The following is a 27,317-nucleotide window of genomic DNA, read 5'->3' on the forward strand; positions in this document are numbered from 1 at the left end:
TTGGCTTGGTCTTCTGATCAGATGGAGAATGTGCCCATTGTTTGGTTTGTATTTTAGGGTACGCACTGCAGGCTTCCCTGATTTCTCTCTTCTCCTTCCAGACAGGCACCATGTCTTCCAATATCCTCCACGTCAATGGAATCGAAGTGGCGAGCGATTCCTCCAAGTCGACTGTCATTAACATCAATATTAACCAGCCCTCGGTCCTGGCTACCCTGCTGCAGTCTGCCAAGGGATCATGGAAGGGGCATAAGACCCACTCTCAGGATGCTGGCAAGACCCCTGCCACCTCCATCAGAGGGGAGCAGAAGGTCTTGGGGGTGCGTGAGTAAATTATGTCGGGCATGTGCTCTCAACTGCTGACTGGCATGATACAGGGTGGGATGTAAACTGGCATGCTTAGATTGTCTGCGAAGATAAGTCGTAGACTTGATGCTTATCCGTGCTGGAACAAATAGTTGGCTGGCGTAAGTCTTTCCTCTCATAGGGGGTGGAGGGAACGAGTAGCACTGGGATGCTCTGGAAAAAGCAACAGGGTACAAGGAGGGCTTTGATGAAAGAGATGTGGATGTGGGGGAGTTGTTTTAAAGGTGAGACTATGGGCATGGAAGACGGATTCAGAAGATAAGGTGTATAAGGAGGATCAGAGGGTTGAAAAGCAATTGTTTTGGCTTGTGGTAGAGAAAATGGGAACAGAGTGGTTCAGAGAGTTGAGAAAGGATACGATTGATTGCATTGTGTTACATGTACATGGCCAGAGAGTGGGGTGAATGAAGAAAGTGACCTGAGGAACAGTTTGTGGGTTCCTTTGTTTTCTAAAGGTTGGGTGTATTTGCGAGGTCCAAGGACCATTGCAGACTTGGGCGAAGGTGGCCATCCCAATAGTAGGGTCATTGTGAGAAAGAGTGGTTCTTATGGTTATGGAATGAGGGAAGGAAGAGCTTGTCTATGGGGGAGTGTTGGTTGAGTGTGAAACCAGGTTAGTGGAAAAAAGTAGTGGGTGTCCATTTATGGCCAGTTTAAGAGGGGTGCAGCTACATAATAGTCTTCATTTGCTTCTTGTTCAAGGTGGGCAGGAGGTGGCAGGTAACACTCGCTCAGGTCTGTTGCTAAGAGACCTGACCAGGATAGTATGATAATATTAGGACCCACCTATGGTGTTGAGGGTATCACTCAAGGACAAGATCAACACAAAGGTGTAATAATAGTTTGCAACTACCTGAAGGGTTAAAGTCATCAATGGCAGTGACAAATAACTGAATGAAGATTGAATTAAACCCTTCTAAAAAAGAGCAGTTTGACCATAAAAATGAGGCAGCCCTCCGAAGCAAATATTAAGACTACTTTGAGACTATTGAGAAACGGTTATTATGTCAGTTCTGGAATTAATAACTGAAGTAAAGCTGCGTAAATTATCACTGTGGTCAGCCCTAGTCTGGTGGGAATACAATCTAATTCAGTATTATAATTACAGGATTTTCCCAGAATAAGTATGTGCAGCTCAGGTTTGCAATCCAAGAAGCAGAAAACCATTGGACAAACTGATGGAAGGAATTCACTCTGTTTCAGTTGTGTAACCGGAAGGAGCACGATGTGACCCCAAAATGCAGCAATAAAAGTCTAAAGTCCACTTGTCAGAGCACATGTGAAATATAAGGCGGCAGCTAAGCAAGTTTAGTGCTGTAATGGAAAGTACTCAAAAGGATTGGGGTAAAAGTGAGAAAACGGGTGACCCTCACTGACTGTTGGATGCTGTCAAAGAATGCATAGCGACAAGTGCGGTCATCTAACGGGTCCACCCAAGAGTGGCGAGAAGCAAGAGAACCACTGGTGATGCCAAACACAGAAATGTAGGAGCCTGTGGAGTAAATACAAGAGCGGAGCGGTGAAGACCAGGATGCAGCAAAGAGTTTTGAGATTATGGGTTCTACCCAAGAGCTATAGAAGTTCCAACCCAAGGAAGGCACAAAAGCATCACCTATAGCAGCCAAATGGAGTCCACACAAGAGCATCTGGGTTTGGCCCAGGAAGCAGCCTAAAGATCTGGTACCCTGAACTGTGGAGTGCACGTGTGGTGGAACTCAAAAGATAAGAGGTACCAAAGTAATTTATGAGATGCACCATGGAGCGAAGTTACAGCTAAACTCTTGCATGCACCAGAGATAAAAAAAAATGCCTTGTGGCCACTCCCTTTCATTCTCAGCTGCTAAACACTGTAGATCATGGCATCCTTTCCCTTGAAACCTCACTAACTATCTTAATCTTAGGAAACAGCTGAAGATGTCACAGTTACACATTTTGTTTCTGGCTGGCTTCGCTGAATCTTGCCTTCCCTCCCTAGCAAAGGTCTGAAGCACGCTTGACAGCCAAATTATCTATTTGGTCAATTAAACAATGTCAAAGGAGATGGAAAACCATAGTTGTGCTGCTTCAAGATATTCAGAAAATTAAATTTTGGGTCTAAACACGAGCAACAAATTCCATGTGTTGTTCTCCATTGGTGACCAGAAGAAGTTCAGGAATTCTTTGAAAGATAGGTCTTGCAGTGTGTATCACCTGCAGCATTTTGAACTTACAACCTGGTACATGAAATACCAGGTGGTCAAGAAGTGTAAAAAGCATTGTCAGTCCAAGATGAAGGTGTTCAGTCTAACAGAGGCATGGCTTGTTGGAACTGGGCAGGCATCTGACTGGATTGATTCGTTTGGGCTAATCGACATATATGGATTAAACCCAGATCAGTTGACTGGGGGTGAGTGCTTGTATTGTCAACGCTCCGTCCATCATCCCCTTTGGTTTTTCTTTGTTCGCCCTAAGTTGGCAGGGTATGCTCAGACGTGCGTCCCTTGCTCACTTTGCCACTGGATTCAAGCAAGCCCGGCTGAAGACGGCTGTAATGCCAGAAACCGGTCCTGGGAAGCTTGATTCAGGTCCAGGGAAGACATGGCTTGGCAGTTCGGGCTGGACTGTTCCCATGAGGCACAGAGTCAGACTGATTTGCATATGGCCATGTCTGAACTGGGGTGGCGGAGTGAGCTAAAGAACGGTGATGGATTAAACCCAGATCAGTTGACTGGGGGTGAGTGTTTGTATTGTCAACGCTCAGTCCATCATCCCCTTTGTTTTTTCTTTGTTCGCCCTAAGTTGGCAGGGTGTGCTCAGACGTGAGTCCCTTGCTCACTTTGCCACTGGATTCAAGCAACCCCGGAAGACGGCTGTAATGCCAGAAACCGGTCCTGGGAAGATTGATTCCGGTCCAGGGAAGACATGGTTTGGCAGTTCGGGCTGGACTGTTCCCATGAGGCACAGGGTCATACTGATTTTCATATGGCCATGTCTGAACTGAGGTGGCGGAGTGAGCTAAAGAACGTTGATGGATTTAACCCAGATCAGTTGACTGGGGGTGAGTGTTTGTATTGTCAACGCTCCGTCCATCATCCCCTTTGTTTTTTTTTTATCGACATATCTGTCATTGCAGGAACTGAGTGAAAAATGTACATCAGCAAAGCCTGGTTTTCCTTTGGACCAGAGGGGAACCCTATTTTAAGCTTGATAGAGATGTATGTAGCTGTTTTTCCCTTCTTTTATAGAGGTGTGGCGCAGCGGCCAAGGCCGCTGACTTCGGAGCGCAGAGCTCATGGTTCAATCCCTAGCGCAGGAGGCAGATCAGCTCAGTATCATGTGACTCATGTGTACATCCTTAAACAGATTGCAGACACTATTGCCCCCCTAGCCACAGAGCTGCTAAACTCCTCATTCACCTGCGGGGTGGTGCCACCCAGCTGGAAACAGGCCAGAGTTAAAACGCTCCTAAAAAAACGGGGCTTGATACCTCTGACCTGACCAATTTTCGCCCGATCTCTTTGTTACCTGGTCTGGGCAAAATTGCAGAAAAAATTGTCAATCAGCAGCTCTCAGGGTTCTTAGAATGCAATGGGCTGCTGAGCGACTCCCAAACAGGTTTCCGCCCGGGACAGGGCACTGACACAGCCCTTATAGTGGTGGCAGAGAAGGCAAGGTGCATCTTAGATTCAGGAGGATCCGCAGTCATGATCCTCCTGGATCTGAGTGCAGCGTTCGATACGGTGAACCATGAAATATTAGTCCACTGTCTCGCCAGATTGGGCATAACATGATTGGCCCTGAGATGGCTTGAATCTTTTCTGAATCAGCGATCGTTTAAGATCTGGGAAAATGGTGTTATGTCCAAATCAACCCCCCTCCAGTTTGGAGTTCCTCAGGGCTTCTCTTTGAGCCCTACCTTGTTTAACGTTTATATGGCCCCACTGGAGGAGGTGGTGGCCCCCTTCAGGATTAAATCAGTCACCTACGCAGACGACACAGAATTAGTCGTCTCGCTAACTCAACAAGATGGATGTCTGGATAATCTTTCAGCCTGCCTTTCCGGAATATTCTCCTGGATGACTGGCTCGAAGCTCAAACTTAATGGAGCAAAAACTGAGATCATGCTCCTGGGCCACCAATTAACATCTCTCCCTAAAGCTTCTTGGCCTCCCTGTATGGGTGAGCCGCCCTCGCCTAAAGAAAAAATCAAAAGCTTGGGGGTGTGGTTTGAGCCCGAACTAGCCTTCAGGACGCATGCTCAGAAAGTCGCTGGCGTCTGCTTTGGCCTGCTTCGGGCTGTGTGGAAAGTTCTTCCCCTCCTGCCTTTCCAGTCCTGGAAACTACTGATCCAGGGATTAATCTTATCCAGACTGGACTATAGCAACGCCCTATTCTTGGCGGCTCCGGAAGCCACCATTAATATCCTGCAACGGGTGCAGAACGCAGCAGCAAGGATGCTCTTTGGGGCTCCAAGACGATCGTCGGCCAAACCAGCGTTGAGAGCTCTCCACTGGCTGCCAGTTTGCGAAAGAATTGTCTTCAAATCATTATGCATCGCCCACAAGACGCTCCAGGGCAAAGGCCCCCCGGCTCTTAGGAGCCTGATCCGCCCTTATAAATCCCCCCGGGCCCTCTGGTCGGATTGGGTTAATCTTGCCATAGTCCCAAGAGTGAGGAAGACTCGCACGGCGGGACGCCGTTTCACTGTAAATGCGGCAAAAAATTGGAACACTCTCCCTAGGCACATTCGGACCGAACCCTGCTACCTTAAATTCCGAAAGTCTCTTAAAACTTTTCTTTTTCCCAAGATCCTCTAAGTAACGGCTCCTCTCTGAGTTTCTCTCTGTTTTCTGTTGGGTTAGCGCTGGGACGCTCTAGGGCAGCCATGCGCTTTACAAATTAAATTTCATTTCATTTCATTTCACTCAAGGCAATGGCCACTTAATCTCGCTGATGAACCCCAGGGTCTTGTGACCCTTATGGGTGATTAGTTTGCGTTTTACAAATACCGAGTTTTACAGGAGCTCTGGTAATGTCAGCTGCAGAGGTCTGACAGGAAGATGGCCGCGTTGCATTGGAACTCCAAGATGGCTGATCTGGGAAGTAGCAGGGGCCCTAAAATGAGGAAAGACTCCTGATTGTAATCTCTGCCTATCTTTTCCAGTGGCTGGTGGGTGCTTCAGGTGGCCCCCCAATACTCCACTGATGAGAGACAGAGGAGATGTGCTCCCGAGTCGGGAGGTAAGGACCGTGGCACCAAGGCTGAGAGCAGCATCCGCTGGACGGCCAGACACCTCTGGACTGAGGGGCTGCGGCCGCCGACTTCTGGCCCCAGGGGCCCATGTAGCTGGAAGGAGATAAAGCAGCTGACACTCCAGTGAGTGAAGTGTGGTCTGTGCTTATCCCACTCAGGTGTTCAGGCCTGCGGAAGACGTGCCTCACCAATGGACGGCCTAAGCTGGTGTTTGCCCCCCCCCCCCACCTTCCTTTCAAGCATATAACTTCGGTGATGGTAGCAGAGTACTGGAGGACTTGTGGTCCTATGTCTGACCACAAAATGGTGGCCCATGAGGACAATCTGATGCCTAATACAGGATCTATGGCTCTCCCGCCTGACTCGACAATGGTGGTCCATCTAGACAAGCTGCCGTACATTACTCTTTAGATCAGCGCCCCATGCCCCCCCCCCCATCACTGAACCTGAATTTCAGAGTGGCTTCCCCTCACTTCACAATACAGTCCTCACAAGAGGCACATAACTAAGCGAGACAGTGCTGCTCTGAACCTTGCTTCAACGCCTACCCATATGGCCCCCTGTGCTGGAAGTGCGCAGCATGCCAAGGTGAGAGCGTTGCCATTGGGTGGGATGATGCCCCGTTATTATGGCGCTTCAAGGCGCCACTTGAAAGACCCGGACCTCAATTGCAGGTTTGAGTGGACCAGCCACTAGCCGGTCTCAAACCACAGAAGGAAAACTCAGAAGTTCTCGGTTTTCAGGCTGGAATCTCCTGGAAGCGCACTTCCCACAACATCGGCCTACCTGACTCCATTATGGCCGTCGGGGAGACACGTCCAGGAAAAGACCTCGACATAACATGTCCAACCAACAGGTCTTTTATTGCTGCTTGGGACCTCTCTCTTGCCGTGAGCCTCTTACTCGGACACCAGTGAGTGGCCCCCTTTTTGCCTGTGATCAACTGTCTCTAGCGCAGGGATCTCAACACCGGCCTGCCTCTCTCCAAGATGGCACCCACTTGAGACCGCTCAAGAAAAATGAACCTGCAATACAGCGTTTTTCCTCAAATGAGATGCAAACCTCCCTCCCCTCTACGTACATCTCAGCTACCCCCCCTTATGGAAGACTGCTACGCCTTGTTCAAGTTTCTGTAATGATACCACAGATACGCACCAGAACTCAAACAACTCAAGCCAACCTTCCTCGGATGACTGCGTAATCGCACTGCCTCATCATATCGATGACTCCGGGATCCCAGTCCCAGTTCCATCTACCGCTCTTCCGAAGACTATTACAGGAGGTCTCCTTCGAAAGTTGAAAACACACTGCACTTCGCATGGCTGTGGACGGCCACCTGACCAACCTTACCCTAGCAATGGTTGCCTAGGTCAAACCTATAACCTTCCAACTGGCAACAGCCTCCAACATGACAACGACACCCATTGCCACCAGCGACACCCGCCCATCGCCCCTTTCCAGATCTGGTATAAATGCTCTCAAGCTGAAATACAGGGTACAGGTTACGGAGAGGAAACAGTATAAGTAGCGGTTGCTGTGTCTTTGTCTGCAGGCCGTACAGAGGGCGTTGAGGGGTGTTAGTGAGGACTGGATGCTATAGTTAACCTCTCGGTGTCTTTGTTTACAGGCTGTACAGAGGGTGTGGAGGGGTGTTAGTAAGGAGTAGATGCTATCATTAACCTCTCAGTGTCTTTGTTTACAGGCCGCACAGAGGGCGTGGAGGGGTGATTGTAAGGAACGAATGCTATGGTTTGCCTCTGTGTCTTTGTTTAAAGGCTGTACAGAGGACGTGGAGGTGTCTTTGTAAGGAGTGGATGCTATAGTTAACCTCTCAGTGTCTTTGTTTACAGGCTGTACGGAGTGCTTGGAGGTGTGATTGTAAGGAGTGGACTCCATAGTTAACCTCTCAGTGTCTTTATTTACAGGCCACACAGAGGGCATGGAGGGGTGATTGTAAGGAGTGGATTCCATAGTTAACCTCTCAGTGTCTTTGTTTACAGGCCGCACAGAGGGCGTGGAGGGGTGATTGTAAGGAACGAATGCCATGGTTAACCTCTGTGTCTTTGTTTAAAGACTGTACAGAGGACACAGAGGACATGGAGGCGTCTTTGTAAGGAGTTGATGCCATCGTTAACCTCTCAGTGTCTTTGTTTACTGGCTGTACGGAGGGTGTGGAGGGGTGTTAGTAATGAGTGGATGCTATAGTTAACCTCAGTGTCCTTGTTCGCAGGCTGTACAGAGGGAGTGGAGGGGTGTTAGTAAGGAAAGGATGATATGGTTAACTTCAGTATCTGTGTTTGCAGCCCCTACACAGGGTGTGGAGGGGTGTTTGTAAGGAACAGATACTATGGTTAACTCAGTATCTTTGTTTAAAGGCTGTGCTGGGTATGAGACGAGAAGGGTGTAAGGAGAAGGGTGCTGTGATTAAAATGTGTGTATTTGTCTGCAGGCTGTATAGAGGACTAACAGAGGTGTTAGTAAGGAGTGAATGCTATGGTTAACATCAGTGTCTTTGTTTGCAGGCTGTACAGAGGGCGTGGAGGGGTGTTAGTAAGGAGCGGATGCTATCATTACCTCTCTGTGTCTTTGTCTGCAGGCTGCACAGAGGGAGTGGAGGGGTGTTAGTAAGGAGTGAATGCTATGGTTAACATCAGTGTCTTTGTTTGCAGGCTGTACAGAGGGCGTGGAAGGGTGTTAGTAAGGAGTGGGTGCTATCATTACCTCTCTGTGTCTTTGTCTGCAGGCTGCACAGAGGGAGTGGAGGGGTGTTAGTAAGGAGTGGGTGCTATCATTACCTCTCTGTGTCTTTGTCTGCAGGCTGCACAGAGGGGTGGAGGGGTGTTAGTAAGGAGCGGATGCTATCATTACCTCTCTGTGTCTTTGTCTGCAGGCTGCACAGAGGGAGTGGAGGGGTGTTAGTAAGGAGTGGGTGCTATCATTAACCTCTCAGTGTCTTTGTTTACTGGCTGTACAGAGGGTATGGAGGGGTGTTAGTAAGGAGTGGGTGCTATCATTAACCTCTCAGTGTCTTTGTTTACTGGCTGTACAGAGGGTATGGCGGGGTGTTAGTAAGGAGTGGGTGCTATCATTAACCTCTTAGTGTCTTTGTTTACAGGCTGTACAGAGGGTGTGGAGGGGTGTTAGTAAGGAGTGGGTGCTATCATTAACCGCTCAGTGTCTTTGTTTACAGGCTGTAAAGAGGGTGTGGAGGGGTGTTAGTAAGGAGTGGGTGCTATCATTAACCCCTCAGTGTCTTTGTTTACAGGCTGTACAGAGGGCGTGGAGGGGTTTTGACCTCTTTTTGTCTTTGCTTGCAGGCTGTACAGATTATGATTGGCCTGTTTTGCGTCTTCTATGCAGTGATGTCCTGCTTCATTCAATATGGGCCTGTGTTCTCCACCGGGAGCGGGTTCTGGACTGGGGTCCCGGTGAGTAGATGCTGAGGGCGGGGCTATAAAAGGGGGTGGACAAGACTTGTGAAACAAGATTATTGAAGAGGAGGAACTTGGAGTGGACGTTATCAAACACTTCAAGGGAACCTAAGAGTCTGCTTTACATGGCCATGGGATCTAGCTGGCAGTTTATAGGTTAAAGCATCCTTCCCCCTGTTTTCACTCTGAGCTAGAGCACCCCCTCACTGAGAGAGGTCAGCCTCACCCTGAACTAGAGCTCAGAGAGAAAAGTGGACACAGGCGTCTTGGTAAGGTCAGAAAAACTTGCAGAACAAGAGAGCAGGGAGGCGAGAATCTCATATGCAGAGAGACAACTGAGAGCTGGAGTGTCTGTAGGGACTGATTAGGAAGGCGGTGTAAATGAACCCTGGGCGTAGTTTGCGAAGCAGCACTACACGTAGCTTCACGTAGTATACTTTGAACTACACGTAGTAGCGTAGCGTAGCTGATGGCACTGTGTACTTGGCTGCACTGTGAAATAATTGCAAACGGCATCCTGCACAGCGCCATTTATGATTAAATAAGTATCTAGACAGACAGACTTAAGACAGACGTAAGACAAAATCCTAACTTCTGTGAATACCAAAAGTAGTAAGTTAATTCTGTGAATGCCAAAAGTAGTAAGTGCATTCTGTGAATACCAAAATAGTAGTAAGTCTAGGATAGAGTCTTAAGTTCATTTTATGAATCGAGCCCTGTGTGTGTATATACCACTAGCTGCGGGTCACTCCTAGTGAGCAGTTGAAATGGGAATATGACCTACACCAGCCCTTGGGATCGAGGACCGCATACAACTGGATACATTATGGGGGAGGAGTGATTTGCGTGGGGTGAAGATCTAGTGTTTTAAAACGTTCCAGCATAAGGTACCACTCCATTGAGATGGGGTGTTTACGTGGTCCGCGAGCCTCTTTGTGTCTAAGTGCCGCACCATTGGCACCGTACCACCTCCTCCTGCCATGCAAATAGAGTACGGCATCTAGGGGATTTCCATCTCATTGTGATCTCTCGTATGGCTAACATAAGGGCAATGTCGAGGGAGTGCAGTTGAACTTTCAAAGCTCTTGTGCGCCTGCGGAGACACAGCAAACACTCCAGTATATTGTCCGTGAGTGATAAATGTGACCTCCCAAAGTGCAGTTCAGATCCCCCCAGTAGTCAGGCTGATCAGAGCAAGCCCATAGCATGGGGGTAAAGCCTGCCTCTTCGGACCTGCATCGTGGCAAGTGATGTGCGTCTGGGGTTAAGTAGGATCTGTGTAACACCATGCATTGTATAAACTTAAATGTGGCATTGCGGGATACACACTTGGGGTGTTCTAGAATACTCTCCCATGCTTTATCAGTCAGTGCAGCTACAGTTGTCTCGGACCATTGTCGCCAGTGCCATGCAGTAGGAGATGGGACCTATCTAAGTCCACGTCCAAAACAGTGTTACAGTCCCTTCCCAATATCCAGGGATATGTATCCCACCCAGTCAGGGCAATGCCTAGGAGAGTAAAAAACTTGTCCTGATCCACGTTCGGGGCATAAATGGTACCCAAAACCACTGGTAGGCCATCGAGGGTTCCCCTCAGCAATTTAAACCTACCCTGTCCGTCTATGCGTAGATCCAATTCTGTAAAGGCGACACGTGGCAAACCCATATGGCCGCCCCTCGTGCAAAAACCGAGTAGTTAGTAGGGAAGATTTCGCCTCTCCATTTCTTTCGAACCTTCAAGGCTTCCGATTCAGTAAGGTGCAACTCCTGAAGAAAAACTTTTTGCGCTTAAGGAGGTGGGCATGAACTCGGTGTCGTTTATGCACGCACCAAGCCCCGCACGTTCCAGGTCAGCAAGATATATGAACCTAAAATGGTGGAGTGGTCAGGCATGATTCAAGAATGAAAGCTGTGCTCCCCCTAACTCGGAGCCCATTAACTATTGCAGGCCAGGAGTCCCCTTCCCCTTCAAACTAATAATACTAGGCTCAGCTATTAAAAACAGTGCTGGGCCAAACAAATAACAAAAACGTACAAACAACATGGAACAGTGCGGTCGCTTCGTGGGGTGGGGGGTCGCCGCCACCGTTCATAATGCTGCTTGTGTGGTTACCAAGGTTCTGGTAGCTCAACAGGACCCGTGGGGGGGGGGGATACATTTGAGCATTTTCGTCTAGTATGACTGGTCGCCTTAGGCATACCCACTGCATAAAACATGATATTGACAAGTCCAGAAAGTCTGAACTGGGAGACACTCAGGCAGTTTGGGCATTAGATACACATATGGCATATAAATGATGTAACTAGTGGTACATGGTAAGTTCAGTTTAACGCAAATTAGGTAGGGAAAAGGAAAGGGTACAGGTAGGTTCGGTAGTTCCGCCACATAGCTTGTGTGGCCCAGTTGCATCGGTGAGGAAAGTGAACAGGCTCGCCTTGTTATGCATCCGCCAGATCACCGACAGTCTGAGGTGTCACCGAACGGGGAACAGAGTGGTACTATGTTCGGAGTCCGATTGAATGGTGCTGTCCTGTGACGAGTCGGACACGATCTGAAGGTTGTCATTGCGAAAGGAATTAGCTATTGCAAGTGCCCTAGTCCTGCTACTCATCATCTGTTCATGTGTATGACCATTGGTGGCGGACGTGTGCGGGCCCTTGGTGGCACGGTGAGGGCCACAGCCCTGAGATCTGGCAGGGCTGTGACGCACAGAGCCGGACGACCCACCTTGGCTCGATTCAAGGTTCAACACTTTCTGCCATTCCTTCGCATCCTTTGGGCTGTCAAAAAAGTAGGTTTTTCGGCATTGTATCATTTTTAATCGGGCTGGGAATAGTAATGCATATTTGAGCCAAACCGCCCGTAGTTTTTTAGGTCTTGCCTGGGCCAGCACATGCGCTGCTCGGCGAGACATTTAGTAAACAGGCTTTTAAAAGTTCGACTGCACGCTTTTGGCTGGCATACTGCGTGTGGTTACGCACACAATGATGAGGAGAGGTGCCATATGGCTTTCCTCTCTCTTCATGGTGCGCGCACATCGCACACCACTCGCCAGCCTGCTTTTGCTGTTGCGCGCGCGCGCGTACCACTCCAGTCTTTTTTTTTTTCACAAACACCAACACATTCATCTGTAGTTTTCATCAGGATGTGTCACAGTGATTTACTTAGCAGGTAACCTTCTCCAAAATCTCCTGCAGACAGGCGTGTGTAGATCCCACTGTTCTGGAAAGTGTATGAGTCGTGGTTGCTCCCTGGAAATTTGGCAACAATGTTGGTGATTATGTTGGCTGTGTCGCAGATTACCTGCACATTTATGGAGTGGGTGGATTTTTGGTTTCTATAGATATACTCAGTGGCTGCAGGTGGGCAGATTGGAATGTGTGTCCCATCAATATACCCTATGACATGCGGGTACTGTGCCATTTGGTAAAAGTCTGTCTTGGTTTTCAGCAGTTCCGCCTGTGTGTTGTAGTGCAGCACTGGGGTAGCTGCTGCAGCCAAAGTGCCAGGGGAAAGAGGAGCAGCACAAGGTAACAGTGGAGTGAAAGCTCAGGTCTACAACAAGGAAACAGTCTACTGCAGCCTGCCTGAGGCTAGTGCCAGAGGAGACCCAACTAACTCCCTCCAGGAGAGGAAAAGAGAAAGAGAGCAAGCTCATGGTGTCAAGAGAACCCTGACGAGCGTCTAAGTTGAAAAGACAATGTGCAGGAACGTGCCAGGAGTACAGGAACTCAGCACAGCTGAAGAGAGACTGACAAGACCACAAGATAACCGCACAAAGCAGCAAGTCACTGAAGGGGCAGCAGAGCGCAGTCAGAAGCGCACCAAAGCAATGGACTGCGATGAGAAGGAGGAGTGGTTGCGCAGACCACCAGAAGCCGACCACCCCACTGGTCGCAAGGAGGAAGACGCCAACCACCCAGTTGGTTGCAAGGAAGAAGAAGCTGACCACCCACTTGGTCGCAAGGAAGAAGAAGCCGACCACCCAGTTGGTTGCAAGGAGGAAGAAGCCGACCTGCCAGTTTGGTCTCAAGGAGGAAGAAGCCGCCCTGCCAGTTTGGTCGCAAGGAGGAAGCTGACCTGCAAGAAGTCAGCGAGCGAAAAGATCTGACAACGATGTCCGACAAGAAGAACTGAGAAGACAACTGTGAAGAGAACGACAGAGGAGATGTCCACGAAGAGGACCAGGAAGAGACTGAAACGAAGTCTGCAGCATCAACTAAAAGTCAGAAGTAATCAAGCAAGAGAAGGTCGCGACGACAGGTCCAGTCACGAGCGAAGTGAAAACAGTGTCCTAATCTTTGGATAAGAACAGGGGGAAACGTGCGGAGTGCACGCTACACAGAGAAGCCTGGTTAGAGCGAACAGGCATGAGAGTAGATCAGACCGCATCGCGAATGAAAGAAAGCGAAGACAGAACTTGAGTGGCAAGATGCCATGGCGAAAGATGAAAAGGTGAGGAGAAAAGTAAAGAGGTGTGCGTGACAGATCAACACATACACACACCAGAAGGGGAACACCTGAAGAAGAAAGTGCAAATGTGCAAGAACATCGGAACACGGTGCCTGGAAGACATCAGTATCACTGGAAGTGCACCTCTACTTGCGAATCCCAAGATCACCAGGTGACGACAGAGGCGAGTAAGCCGGTCCATTGGCAACAACCACCTCTGGAATGGAATGGACACATGACCGCGGAAATCAAATGGGCAGAGGCCTCTGGGATACTGGTGGCAGCGGTTCCCAACACAAGAGATGGACTGTTGAAGCTCGCTCTGGAAATCCTGGGAGAACAAAGGTGGCATGCAAAGGAACAAGTGCCAACGACACCCTTTTCAGGTGGAGCTTTAGACACGGAGAAGGGACCCATAGCGACTCCTCCAATGCGTTTGGAGCGACAAGGCGGCAGCCCACTGGTCCAGTCAAAGCCTGGCAGCAAAGGGCCTCCCGGTCGTCCAGTGAGAGGAGATACCCACGAGAGAGGGATATCCGTGAGAGGGATAACTTGGAACTGCAAATTCTGTTGGAAGTTATCACCAGTTGGAGAAAGTACTTCACCCAGGACTGTACAGTGGAAATAACACATAACGGCTCCACCATCATTCCATCTGCACTTTCACTGGATGTGGAACAGAAAGAGAGAGACTGTAGATCCCACCTCCAGGTTGCATGTCTGAAAATCCTAGAAAAGACTGCATCCACAGAGCACCCTGACATCGTGCCAAGGAGAACTAGTGGCCCTGGAGGCAAGGACACCATCGTCAGTGGTTGACCATCAGCGAAAGAGACTACGTTGGAGTCGTCATTATTGTGTTATGGTTTTGTTTGCAAATTGCATTCTCTCCCACAGGTTCGGACTCCATTGGTTTGGACCTTCATTAAAGTTTGGGAGGGATGTAGTATCCGGCTTGATACTTTCTAGAGTTCAGCATGTTGTAACACACACTGAACACCCCCCCCACCACAGGCATCATCAGTCAGATGACCCTGACAATAAAAGGGGCCGAGCGCACGTACCCTGGGCCAGTTATCTACCCTAACCAACTGTGTCCGTGTATTCTATATTCCTCCATCAGAGTATGTGGGCCTAGCGCCATCCAAACACCACAGGGGTCTGCATCTGTGGGTCTCTCTCTGACTCCTGCGATCTTCTGTCACAACCCCTTCATGATGCGCTGGCACTCCAGGGTCCACAAGCCTCAGCTTTTAAGGCTCAGGGCCCAGCCATGGCCGCCTGGTGGACTGCGCCATTGGAGGCAGGCAGGGGCCACTCCGCTGCGGCACCACTGGTCTCGGGAATAGGTAGGCCTCCACTGTATGAGTCTAGGCAGCCGTCCAGAGCACCGCTCTAGGCCGGGGGGAGGGACCGTCGGCCCAGGTCTTGAAATATCGCTGCGGTGGCTCCGTGGCAGGCCTCAGCAGCCCCACCCGCCAGGCGTGGGGCAGTAGCGTCAGAAAGCTGCAGCGGTGTGCACCCCTCAGTGTGTCACACAGCGGCACAGGCCGAGGGCGCTATTGAAGCTCAGGGGCTGGCCCAGGTGCCCACGTCAGCAGAAGTCCGCAGCCCTCACCGCTGGAGCCGCCGGATGTCCCTCGCGGTAGTCAGGCACCTCCGCTCCAAGTCATCAGGCCCGAAGAACCCCAGCTGCCAGCCGAGTCATCAGGCCCGAAGAACCCCAGCTGCCAGCCGAGGACCTCCTCCAGGCACAGCATGGGACGCGGGGGTCAGGGCCGCCAGAGCTAGCGGGAGACACGATGCATCACATCACCAGTGCTGATATAGGTAGGCCGCAGGTCCGCTGCTCTGGCAGTCATGGCTCATCGACCGAGCCGCCGTTTCGATCCGGTCAAATTCAGCAGGCTGGCATCATGTATACCCAATGGCCGCAGGACAGCGTTTGAAGCCGCAAGAGCAGTCCGTGCTGGTGATGACACAGGATTATTTCTCCTAGGGTCCGGAGCCTCACCAAACCATGTCCGCCATCTTAGGTGGCTAGCCACACCCTCCAGGGTCACCATCTCTAAAGGTAGCATGCACCTGGCTTCCACATGGACCCCACCAGGTACTGTCACCAGTACACCACACACACAACTTTCATAAAAGTAAGACGCAGACACGGAACCCCAGACATGGCTCTTACAGGGCTCTTTAGGCAGTAAGCATCAGGGTTACAACAAAAGAGGCCCGTGTCCCTACTGTATTAACTGCCACCAGTCACTGGATAGCATAGGTTGAGGGGCAAGGGCGGCCTGCTTCCCTTATCAAGCAAGTAAATGCTCTGATGATGAACTGTACTGGATAAGGTTGAACACCTTCTGTAGTCTCATCACATAACTGTCCAGTTCAGTGGCGGAAAAACCACAAGGCTAGTCGGAGAGAACATCAGACCCTTTGAGCTCACAGAAGTCGATCAGAAGGAACCTTCTCCGCCAGATGGTCCTAATCTACACAGACCACATGGTCACCGTGCTGTATACACAGGAACAAGGGGGTGCACACACACTTCTGCTGTCCAGAAAGGCACAGCAGGTTTAGCATAGGACACTCGCACCACTGACACCTCCTAGCCGAACACTTGTTGGTCATTGATACAGACTGAGGGTGTAACCCTTAAAGGATGTGTGGAATGCGGGGTTGCAATCTTTGGGGCTGGCCCGGTTTGAACCAAATGGATATATATATGGAGTGAATATTGGTGGACTGAGTGAACCGCATCTTAATCAAACCCCTGTTCCTATTAACATTAATGAAGACCCTAGGGCTCTCGTGAGTCTTCTGTGTTAGACCTAAATAATGTTAAATGTTTTTGGCGGATCAATTACCTAAAATTTTTTAGTTTTGGATTGTAACTGTAGAGAGCCTTTTAAGGTAAAACTTTATCTTTAAACATGACTGACAGTCCTAGTTTAACTCTCTGCCAGCAGCACCAGCTCATGTCTTCGACAAAGTCTGGAAGATTTTCCATGGTACCGGTCTAGTACAGGAAGCGTATCGCCTTATTGTTTTTTGAACTACTTCTTATTTATTAAGGAATTTAGTTATATACTCACATTTATGCAATGTAGTAAAACATATGACATAACTGCATTTCCTGATATGTGGAATTCCTATCTTCGCCAGAAGTATCTCTTTGATCATGCCTGAGTTCGTTATCTTTTCCTTCCCCAGTTCATCCTGGCTGGAGCAGTCTCCATCATTGCAGAAAAGCGTGGCAGCCCCAGCTGGGTAAGTGTTTCAGCACTTCCACCAACCAGTTGCACTTGTGAACTATCTTAAGTGAGTGGTCTTGCAATGGACACACTGCATTGAGACATGGTGCAGGCATGGCATGAAGTCATGGTGCTGGTGTGGCATGGAGACGGTGCTGGCATGGCATGAAGTCACGGCACTGTCATGGCATGAAGACGGTGCTGGCATGGCATGGAGACGTGGTGCTTACGTGGCATGGAGACATGGTGCTGGTGTGGCATGGAGATGAGGTGCTTGCATGGCATGGAGATGTGGTGCTGGCTTGGCGTGGAGATGGCATGCTGGCATGAGATGGAGACATGGTGCTGGCATGACGTGTTGCTGGCATGGCATGGAGATGTGGTGCTGGCATGGAGATGTGGTGCTGCGGTGGCATGGAGACGTGATGCTGGCATGCCATGAAGTCATGGTGCTGTCATGGCATGGAGACGTGGTGCTGGCATGGTATGGAGACATGGTGCTTGCATGGTATGGGGAGGTGGTACTGTCATGGCATGGAGACGGTGATGGCATGGCATGGATTCATGGTACTGTCATGGCATGGAGACATGGTGCTGGCATGGCATGAAGTCATGGTGCTGGCATGGCATGGAGATGTGGTGCTGGCATGGTGTGGAGATGGCATGTGTTGGAGACATGGTGCTGGCATGACTTGTTGCTTGCATGGCATAGAGATGTGGTGCTGGCATGACATGGAGATGTGGTGCTGGCATGGCATGGAGACATGGTGCTGCGGTGGCATGGAGACGTGGTGCTGGCATGCCATAAAGTCATGGTGCTGTTATGGCATGGAGATGTGGTGCTGGCATGGCATGGAGATGTGGTGCTGGCATGGCGTGGAGATGGCATGCTGGCATGTGTTGGAGACATGGTGCTGGCATGACGTGTTGCTTGCATGGAGATGTGGTGCTGGCATGGCATGGAGACGTGGTGCTGGGGTGGCATGGAGACGTGGTGCTGGCATGCCATAAAGTCATGGTGCTGTTATGGCATGGAGATGTGGTGCTGGCATGGCATGGAGATGTGGTGCTGGTATGGCATGGAGACATGGTGCTGCGGTGGCATGGAGACGTGGTGCTGGCATGCCATAAAGTCATGGTGCTGTTATGGCATGGAGATGTGGTGCTGGCATGGCATGGAGATGTGGTGCTGGTGTGGCATGGAGACGTGGTGCTTGCATGGCATGGGGAGGTGGTTCTGTCATGGCATTGAGAGGTGGTGCTGGTGTGGCATGGAGACATGGTGCTGGCAAGGCATGACGATGTGGTGCTTGCCCTTGGCATGAAGACATGTTGCTGGCATGGTATGAAGACGTGGTGCTGGCATGGCATGGAGATGTGGTGCTGGAATGGCATAGAGACATGGTACTGGCATGGAGACATGGTACTGGCATGGTATGGAGACATGGTACTGGCATGGCATGAAGACATGGTACTGGCATTGCATGGAGACGTGCTGCTGGCATGGCATGGAGACATGGTGCTTGCATGGTATGGGGAGGTGGTACTGTCATGGCATGGAGACGTGCTGCTGGAATGGCATGGAGACATGGTGCTGGCATGGCATGAAGATGTGGTACTGGCATGGCATGAAGACATGGTGCAGGAATGGCATGGAGACATGGTGCTGGCATGGCACTAAGGCATGGTGCTGGAATGGCATGGAGACGTGGTGCTGGCATGGCATGGAGATGTGGTGCTGGCAGTTTCATTCTTGGGCACAGTCTTTCTCGTCCCACCTTAGAACCAGCTGCTTCTGATTTCTACAACCTTCTAATTCCAAGCTTGTTATTTGGTAGCACTGCACTCGCCTGTTCGATCCCGCAGACCTCCTTTCTTGAGGTTTGATTGAACCCACCCCCGGCCACCTCGGCTCACGTCGCTCTTTAGGTCTGATGACCCGCCGCTACTCTATTGTGTTCCTCACCCCAAGTCCTCTGCTTCAACAGCCATTGAGAGCTTCATAGCATCTCATAACCCATCCTTCATGTCATAGGTGATTGGCCAGGCTCCATGGTGTGATCCACCATCCCTCTCCCGATCATGCTGTGCAGTCCCTCTGCAAGAGTTTCTGACACTAGGAGATCTGTCCTTCCCTTGGTGCAGCATTCCGAGGCCACTGTATAATCAGTGATGACTTGTTTCTCCTTTTAGAAATCAATATCCCTGAAAGTCTTACATAGAAACTGTTTTTGATTAATCAGGAGTTCCTCAAAAGGTGTTTGCCTTTTTGTTGATACAAGTGAAGTCTTTCCTATGCTCATTGGCCCGTAAGGCGAAGCCCTGATCAAAGTACAGAACCGGATGCTGAGAATGCGGGTTTAAACCCACCTGTTATGTGTGTTTGTGAGTCCACCTTGGGGTGCGAGCCCCTTGCATGTGGTGCTTATGATGATTTGGTATATTTGTCCTACAGGTGTCTGTCGCGTGGCTGATGAACCTGGCGAGCCTCGCTGTGGCCATTGCAGGGATTGTGATCATCGCCAATGACTTCAGGCGGACCCAGTACTTTTGGACCCCCTCTTACCTTTGTGATCGAGCGAGCAATGGTTACAATGGTTATAATGGTTATAATGGTTTTAATGGTTATAATCGTTACTATCCTTATTATGGTAATGATAGTTATAATGGTTATAATGGCTACTACGGTTCCACTCGCCCACCATCCGGAGACCAGAAGATGGAGGAATGCATGGCTGCCTTTTCCAAATTATTGGTAAGTAGAGACTCACCCTGATTGGCTGGGACTAGGAACCCACCGGTCTGCCTACACACACCCACATAGTGACTGGCATGTGAGGAGCACTTGCACCCTTGAAGAACAAATATGCATGCCATTGACACTGGGAAAAGGGCTGCACACCACTTATTCATTCCTGGAGACTGAGCCATAACTATCAATGCTCATCGACATGAGTCTGCCCTCCTCCGCTGCCTATGCCGCTCCAGTATCAACGCACGGGATATTCAGGGAACTGCTGTACCTATCCATGTCTGAACTATACAGACATCATTTCCTACTTACTCACTCACGTCCCTTCTCTTTCACTCAGGAAGTCCTCCTCTGCTTCTATGTGGCATTGTAAATACACCTTAAAGCTCCTCTGACGTTTGGATAGGTTTGTGCTATAAAAATACCATATACATACATGCATGCATACATAACTATATAGACCGATATAGGAGAAAACAAAGTGACCAGGGCATAGTAGATGAAAAGAGAATGGCAGAGATTGAGCAGGACCGTGTGGGGACAGGGAAATGACAAAGAAAGACAAGAGATTTGTTGGCAGAAAAGGTGGCCGAGTGGAGGAGATGGTGGCAGACAGTAAAGACGACTGGGACAGATATTGCGATTGAAAGGGTGAAAGCGACAGGAACAAGAGGTGTTTCTGACATCAAAGAAATTGTATTGTTGGGAGACCAAATCTTAGGTTGAGGGGTTTATCTTCAACCGTACCAGTAAATTGTAAAACAGTTCATTTAATATGAAGACTCAGAAAGGAACACTTCAGGACCAGGCAGGACAGCTCATCCCCAGTGGGAGGGTTATTGTTGGGGGTAAAGAACCTACACCCTAGAGTATCGGACAGCAAAACAACCATGCAGACAAACCTCACATGTGCTGGCTTCAGATAGCCCCATAACTTGATTTGAAATGGGCTCTTGTTTACTTTCAGGGCCCTGGTTCTTGGAAAGGAGGGTGTCGATGAGTGAGGATGCATCTCAGTGTTGTTTCTTCTCTCCTCTGCAGAGTGTGCTCACTGCCATCAGGATCTTGCTGCTGGTGGTCACCTCCCTGGCCATCTGCATTGCCCTGTGGTCCATGGGCTACAGCTGTAAGACCCTCTGCTGTAACCTGGTCTCACAACAGGTACATACCAGGGCTTGTGGTGCCTGCCTGTCCTGACTGCTTCTTCTGAATGAGGTGGCGGGGTATGTGAGGATGTGTTCTGTGGTGTTGTGAATAATCGCACTGAGACCCGCAGCTGTTGTTGGGATGAACTCCAGGTATATGACCACAGGTGTCTCCCTTCCTCTAAATATGTTTCCGCTAGCCAACACCAAATGGCATTGTTGTGTGGTTTCCATTTTCGAGTAGGAACTGCGTCTGTTGGACAACATGAATATTATGTTATTGTTGTTCCAGATTTTCCAGGATGTTTAGAAAACCTGTTTTGCAATCAAAACTTTTGAGAATCTAACACTTACTATGTGAGGGCCCTCTGTATTTCAGTGTTTCCATCAATCTGATAATAATAGCGTTGGGAAAGCCACCAGACTCCTAGGGGAGCCAAGTCAAATGTCTTGTTTGGCCTCTCGCAGGCAAAGTAGAAGCCAAGCCATCGATTATTTAGCATCTAAATTGTGCAGCAAATGTCACATAACAATATCAAACACTTTATAATTCCAAAACGGTTTCCTTCACCTTCGTCTTTAAGTTTAGTACATCAACGCATTGAATGACCATTATTAAAAGTAATAGTTTCAAAACCTGAAATAGTCAAGAATCTTGCAGCACATACTGACAAAGAGACAAAGCAGTCTGCCACTTGCTGTGTGAATGGCACAAATTGTTATTATGCGTAGCGACATCATCTTTTAAACCTTATACAAGTGAGCTTTTGGTATTACATTCAAACTAAATTGCTTGAAGCTGTTCTCAAATGAACTCGACACTGAGAGGAAATGAGATGCAGTGCAGTGAAGTGACGGACTCTGCACCTTCTTCTACCACAATATTAGGACTATCTAAAACAACTTCGACACCCAGGACCACCCCACCATGCCAGTAAGCACCACAGCCGATGCCGACCCCCCTGACCGACTCTGCACAGCTGGGTCCCACTCACCATGGATGACACCATAAAGACCATGAAAAGCATCCACTCCGGAGTACCTCCGAATCTCTGCCTACACCGCTGCTTCCACAGAGCCACCTCCGCCCTAGCACCCGAGCTATGCCGAACCATCAGCTGCTCCCTCAAGACAGCCACCTTCTCCGATGACTGAAAAGATGCTGAGATCAACCCCCTCCTGAAGAAACCCTCCACTGACTCGACGGACCTCAAGAACTTCCGGCCCATCTCCCTCCTCCCCTTTCAAGCCAAAGTCATCGAAAAAGCCATCAACCCTGAGCTTGTCGACTTTATCGAAAACAACCAAGTCCTGGAAATCTCCCAATCTGGATTCTGAAGCAATCACAGCACCGACAATGCCCTCTGCACCGTTACGACGACATCTGCTCCCTCCTTGACCAGGGCAAAACCGTGGCTCTCGTCCTACTTGGCCGGTCAGCAGCCTTCCACACAGTCTCCCACCGTACCCTAGCCATAAGACTCCACGACGTTGGCATCCAAGACAAGGCCCTCAACTGGATCTTCTTCTTCCTCACTGGCAAAACACAATGGGGTAGACTCCCACCGTACCTCTTGAGACTGACAGAGATCCTCTGGGGAGTACTCCAGGGTTCCTCAATCAGCCCCACCCTCTGCAACATCTACATGGCCCCCCTCGCAGCCATCGTCAGGAACCACTGGCTCAACATCGTTTCCTATGCTGACGACACCCAGCTGATCCTCTCCCTCACCAAAGGATCTACTGTTGCCAGGAACAACTTTCTCAAATGATCGAAAGCTGTTGCCACCTGGATGGAGGACAGCTGCCTAAAGCTCAACTTGGACAAGACAGAAGACTTCATCCTGGGAGCTTCCCCCTCTGCTTGGAACGACTCTTGGTGGCCTCTGTTCTAGGAAGTTTCCCTATCCCCATGAACCACGCATGAAACCTCGGCATCATACTGGACTCCTTGCTCATGCTGGACCGCCAAATAAACACTGTCTTCTCGGCCAGATTCAACACACTCCGCCTGCTTCAAAAGACCTTCAGATGGATCCCCATCAAATCCAGGGAGACAGTCACCCATGCCCTCATCAGCAGCAGACTCGACTACGGCAACACACTCAATGCCAACTCCACCCAGTAACTCCTCCAAAGACTTCAGATTGTCCAGAATGCCACAGCAAGACTAGTGACTTGTCCTCAACATCCCCCTCCCCGCAGCAAGATCACTCGACACATCCGCAATCCCCCTTGGCTCCCAGTCGACAGAAGAATAACCTTAAACTCCTCACCCTCCCCAGACCTGCATACCTGAATCACTGTCTCACATTCCACGTACCCAACAGACCCCTCCGCTCTGCCCAGCCTTTCCCTGGCTACCGACCAACAAACCTGCAAAACCTGAACCAGAGAAAGGTCCTTCTCCTAGCTCACCACAAAGACATGGAACACCCTGCCCATCGACCTCAGGAAATCACCCCTACTGACCCAATTCTGGAAGGACCTTAAGACCTGGCTCTTCAGATAAACTCAGCACTTAGTCTGATCGGCTGCACCCCTTCCCCCACAGCGCCTTGAGACCTGCACGGAGAAGTAGCCACGCTTTACAAACTCTAATTGATTGATTGACTCTGAATCACACAAAGAGGTGGGATTTGAGATAGGATTCCTGGTGCCACATTTTGCGTCTATCACTTAGATGGACCAATAGTTTGTGTTTGTTTCATGAGCTGAATAAATTAGTACTCTGCGTTTGCTTCTAAAACATATAAATCCTGTTAAATCATTAGAAGTCTTTCATTCAAAAAGTTCATATGAGTTTTGTTTTAAAAGAGGCAAAATCAAAAACAGTGCATATGTTGGTCCACACAAGGTAATCCAGCAAACAGCATGGGTTTAAAGATGCATCTAAATTGGTGTTCGTACTAGTAGCACAGGGAAGGGGGTAGAGGGGGAGGATGGGAAGGAAAATAAATACACTTTCCTGGAAAGTAATCAGGAAGCACATAGCCTCCCGTAATCCAATCACGACGCTGCTGTCACACTGACAGCAGCGTTGTGATTGATCCGAGTGCAGTGGTTTGGCAAACAGACAGGGACTGCGAGTCTGTGCATGTTCTCCACCCAGGCTGTACATTACAGCTGAGTGGAGAAGATGCTAAGTGCGCATGACTGCTTGGTTGGCCCAAGATCGCCGGCCAAACTGTCATGTGCACCTAGAGAGTACCCACCACTTCTCCGCCTGTTCTGTGAGCAGCCCAGCCCAGCCCAGCCCAGCCCAGCCCCGCCCAGCCCAGTCTAGCCCAGCCCCGCCCAGCCCCGCCCAGCCCCGCCCAGCCCAGCCCCGCCCAGCCCAGCCCAGCCCAGCCCAGCCCCGCCCAGCCCAGTTTAGCCCAGCCCCGCCCAGCCCAGCCCAGCCCCGCCCAGCCCAGCCCAGCCCAGCCCCGCCCAGCCCAGCCCAGCCCAGCCCCGCCCAGCCCAGCCCCGCCCAGCCCAGCCCAGCCCAGCCCCGCCCAGCCCAGCCCTGCCCAGCCCAGCCCAGCCCAGCCCAGCCCAGCCCAGCCCAGCCCTGCCCAGCCCAGCCCAGCCCAGCCCTGCCCAGCCCAGCCCTGCCCAGCCCTGCCCAGCCCTGCCCAGCCCAGCCCCGCCCAGCCCTGCCCAGCCCAGCCCAGCCCAGCCCCGCCCAGCCCCGCCCAGCCCAGCCCAGCCGTGCCCCACAAAACTGCCTCGGCAGGTAAAAATAAAATGATGATAACATTGTGTTATCATTTTATTTTTCCTTTTTTTACACTCCTGAAAAGCAGTGGGGCGACACGCCTCCGCCCTAGCGGAGGAGCCGCCACTGGTTCCTACTACAAAGTGAAGTGTAAAGGAAGAGTGGTTTTTATATTCAAATTATTGGCTTTTCCTGATTTCACAATTTAAGGATGGGCCTTCACCCATAGAAACATTTGCCATGAAACAGAGCTCATGGGCATCCCCACAGTTTCCTCTCTGGTTACAAGGCTTCAGTGGACCACAGGAGAAGTTCATGTGGGCTGCGGGTGGTAGACATGGTTTCACTCACGTGTTCTATGTTCAAACTCCACTTTCAATGGAAAAGGCTGTAGCAGAAAAGCTGCCTTTCAGGTTACTGCATGGCCGTATATACGTAACTGCCAGCTGTCCTTCATTTATCAGTTTTTCTCTTTCTGAACCAGCACGCCTGAGGGAAGTGCCTTTCCTAGAGTCTTGGGCTTGGCACCGTTTGTGAGTACCAGTCTCATGGGACATGTGCCAAGGGTCGGAGTCAGCCATTGAGTCCAAGCCTGGCTGCAGCTTTGACTAGCTCATCCTATAGATGATTCAGGCTTTTTACACCATAGATGCCCCACACTCAACACAACACACTGCACCAAGTTACTATGGGGGCATATTATCAAGAACTGTGTTAAAATTATCGCTGCTGTAGCTGCAGGCAACTGCCGCTAAAGCGGCGATAAGGGGCTTAATATTATGCCCTTGTGAATTCCCATAGAAGCCCAGGTTCACCCCAGAACCTGGCCTTCTATGGGAATTTACAAGGGCATATTATTAAGTCCCTTATCGCCGCTTTAGCGGCAGTTTCCTGCAGCTACAGCGGCGATAATTTTAACGCAGTTCTTGATAATAATCCCCTGTGTCTTCCCCTTCTCCCAAATGCTCTTACTCAACTCTGCCCACGATATGTCTTCGGAGGGGCACCCTCATCCGTAGTGTATTGCCCTACGAACGATCTTATTAACCTCGCCTTCTATAAACTCTACGTGGTCTCTTAAAGCCTTTGTGTCCTAAGCTGATATGTGGCGAGCTTATCGCTTTTGGTTCGGGCACTGTGGCCATCGATTGATGCGTCTTGTGGACCTCCAACATCTTCTGAGCTTCCACTTCAGTCCCTCCAGTGCCTAACAAAAATCTGCAATTACAAAACTTATCTAATGGAGTCTTCTTCTAATCCCTCTTGTTTTAGGAAGAAGATGTGGTCAAAGTTGTCAACGACAAGGAACAGTTGCTCGCCTCCAATCCCCTGCAGAGTCCTGAGAACCATCCGAAGGTAGAAACTGTGTAGAGGCTTCTCCAGGGTCACCAAGTGTCCATACAAGAGACAAATGGACCAGATTCCTCAGTTCTCTTCTTTCGTGCTTCTTTTTGCCTGCAGCAAAAAATAATAATAAATAGAATTGAAAATAGATTTGGTGAGGATGGTGGTGCTGATAGATACACCTTTACGTAGGATTCTGCATATTTTCCATGTAATAAAGACCATGACTTCCACAAATGTGTGTTTTGTGTTTGTATGCTGTAGTTAGTCATTTGTTGCACAGGGTGTATATTAAGTTGCACATGGTCTATGTTAGGTTGCACACTGTGCATGTTAGGTTGCACAGGGTGTATGTTAGTTTGCACAGGGTGTATGTTAGGTTGCACAAGGTGTATATCAGTGAATGTTAGGTAGCATAGGGTGCATGTTACATTGTACAGGAAGTATGTTAGGTTTCACAGGGTGTATTTTGGTGTGTGTTAAGCACCACAGGGTGTGTGTTAAGTTACACAGGGTGTATGTTAATTATCACAGGGTGTAGGCTATGCTGCTGTATGTTAGGTTGCATAGGGTGACTGTTAGGTTGCACAGGGTGTCTTTTAGGTTGTGCAGGGTGTATGTTAAGTTTCAGAGGGTGTATGTTGGTGTATGTTATGTAGACCATGGTGCATGTTATACTGCACAGGTTGTATGTTGGTGTATGTTATGTTGCACAAGGTGTATTAAACTGCACAGGGTGTATGTTGGTGTATGTTAGGTCGCGCACGGTGTGTCAGGTTGTGCAGGGTGTATGTTAGGTTGTGCAGGGTTTATGTTAGGTTGTGCAGGGTATATGTTAAATTGAACAGAGTGTATGCTGGTGTAAGTTAGGTTGCACAGGGTGTATGTCAAGTTGCACAGGGTGTATGTTGGTTTATGTTAAGTTGCACAGATAGCACTTTAAGTTGCACAGGGTGTATGTTACACTGCACAGGGTGCATGTTGGTGTATGTTAGGTTGCTCAGGTTGTATGTTAGGTTGCTCAGAGTGTATCTTAGGTTGCTTGAGATGTATGTTAGGGTGCATAGAGTGTATGTTAAGTTGCACAGGGTGCCTGTTGGAGCGTATTAGGTTGCATAGGGTGCATGTTAGGTTGCTTTGAGTGCATCTTAGGTTGCACAGGGTGTATTTGGTGACAAGTGTTCCTGTGCATTTGAAGGCCCTTCGTAGAGGTTGATTTTCCCTCTTTCAATTGTTTATTATGTATGTGGTTGTTAAACTGGTACTAATCAGGTCAAACATTTGCCCAGACAGTGTTACTATGTGTAAAATACCCAACATAATGAAGCAATTATGTCTCACAACGTGTCCCACTATGCTGTATAATTTAGTCTTTTCCATAATTTAGTCCTCCCCAACTGCAAAGCTCCAGTGGCCCTGGCTATAATAAGAAAATGCACATCAAAATACATTATCTGTTTTAGACCAGTCAATCTTACGGTGGTCTTCACTCCTCCTTTTGCCTGCTTACCTCCAATTTTTGTTTCATCTTTTTGTTGGCCTTAGGACTCTGAGAGTTTTACCACTGCTAAACAGTGCTAAAGTGCATGTGCTTATCCCCTAAACATGGTGACATTGCTATATACCTGATTGGCAT

General features: G+C 49.6%; 1 protein-coding gene across 1 annotated transcript in view; it reads left to right on the forward strand.

Annotated features, from left to right (window-relative positions):
* LOC147736580 (transmembrane protein 176B-like) overlaps positions 1 to 25,918 on the forward strand; it is an 85,954-nt gene extending 60,036 nt beyond the window's left edge. The window contains exons 2-7 of the mRNA XM_086953321.1: positions 102 to 320; positions 8,917 to 9,027; positions 16,700 to 16,756; positions 19,196 to 19,495; positions 20,534 to 20,653; positions 25,610 to 25,918. Coding sequence (XP_086809447.1) covers positions 111 to 320; positions 8,917 to 9,027; positions 16,700 to 16,756; positions 19,196 to 19,495; positions 20,534 to 20,653; positions 25,610 to 25,708 — 897 coding nt within the window. The 5' untranslated portion in view covers positions 102 to 110 and the 3' untranslated portion in view covers positions 25,709 to 25,918. The remainder of the gene's footprint in view (positions 1 to 101; positions 321 to 8,916; positions 9,028 to 16,699; positions 16,757 to 19,195; positions 19,496 to 20,533; positions 20,654 to 25,609) is intronic.
* Positions 25,919 to 27,317: the final 1,399 nt, after the last annotated feature.

This window comes from Lissotriton vulgaris, chromosome 1_2, assembly GCF_964263255.1.
Source record: "Lissotriton vulgaris chromosome 1_2, aLisVul1.2, whole genome shotgun sequence".
In the NCBI taxonomy this organism is placed as follows: Eukaryota; Metazoa; Chordata; class Amphibia; order Caudata; family Salamandridae; genus Lissotriton; species Lissotriton vulgaris.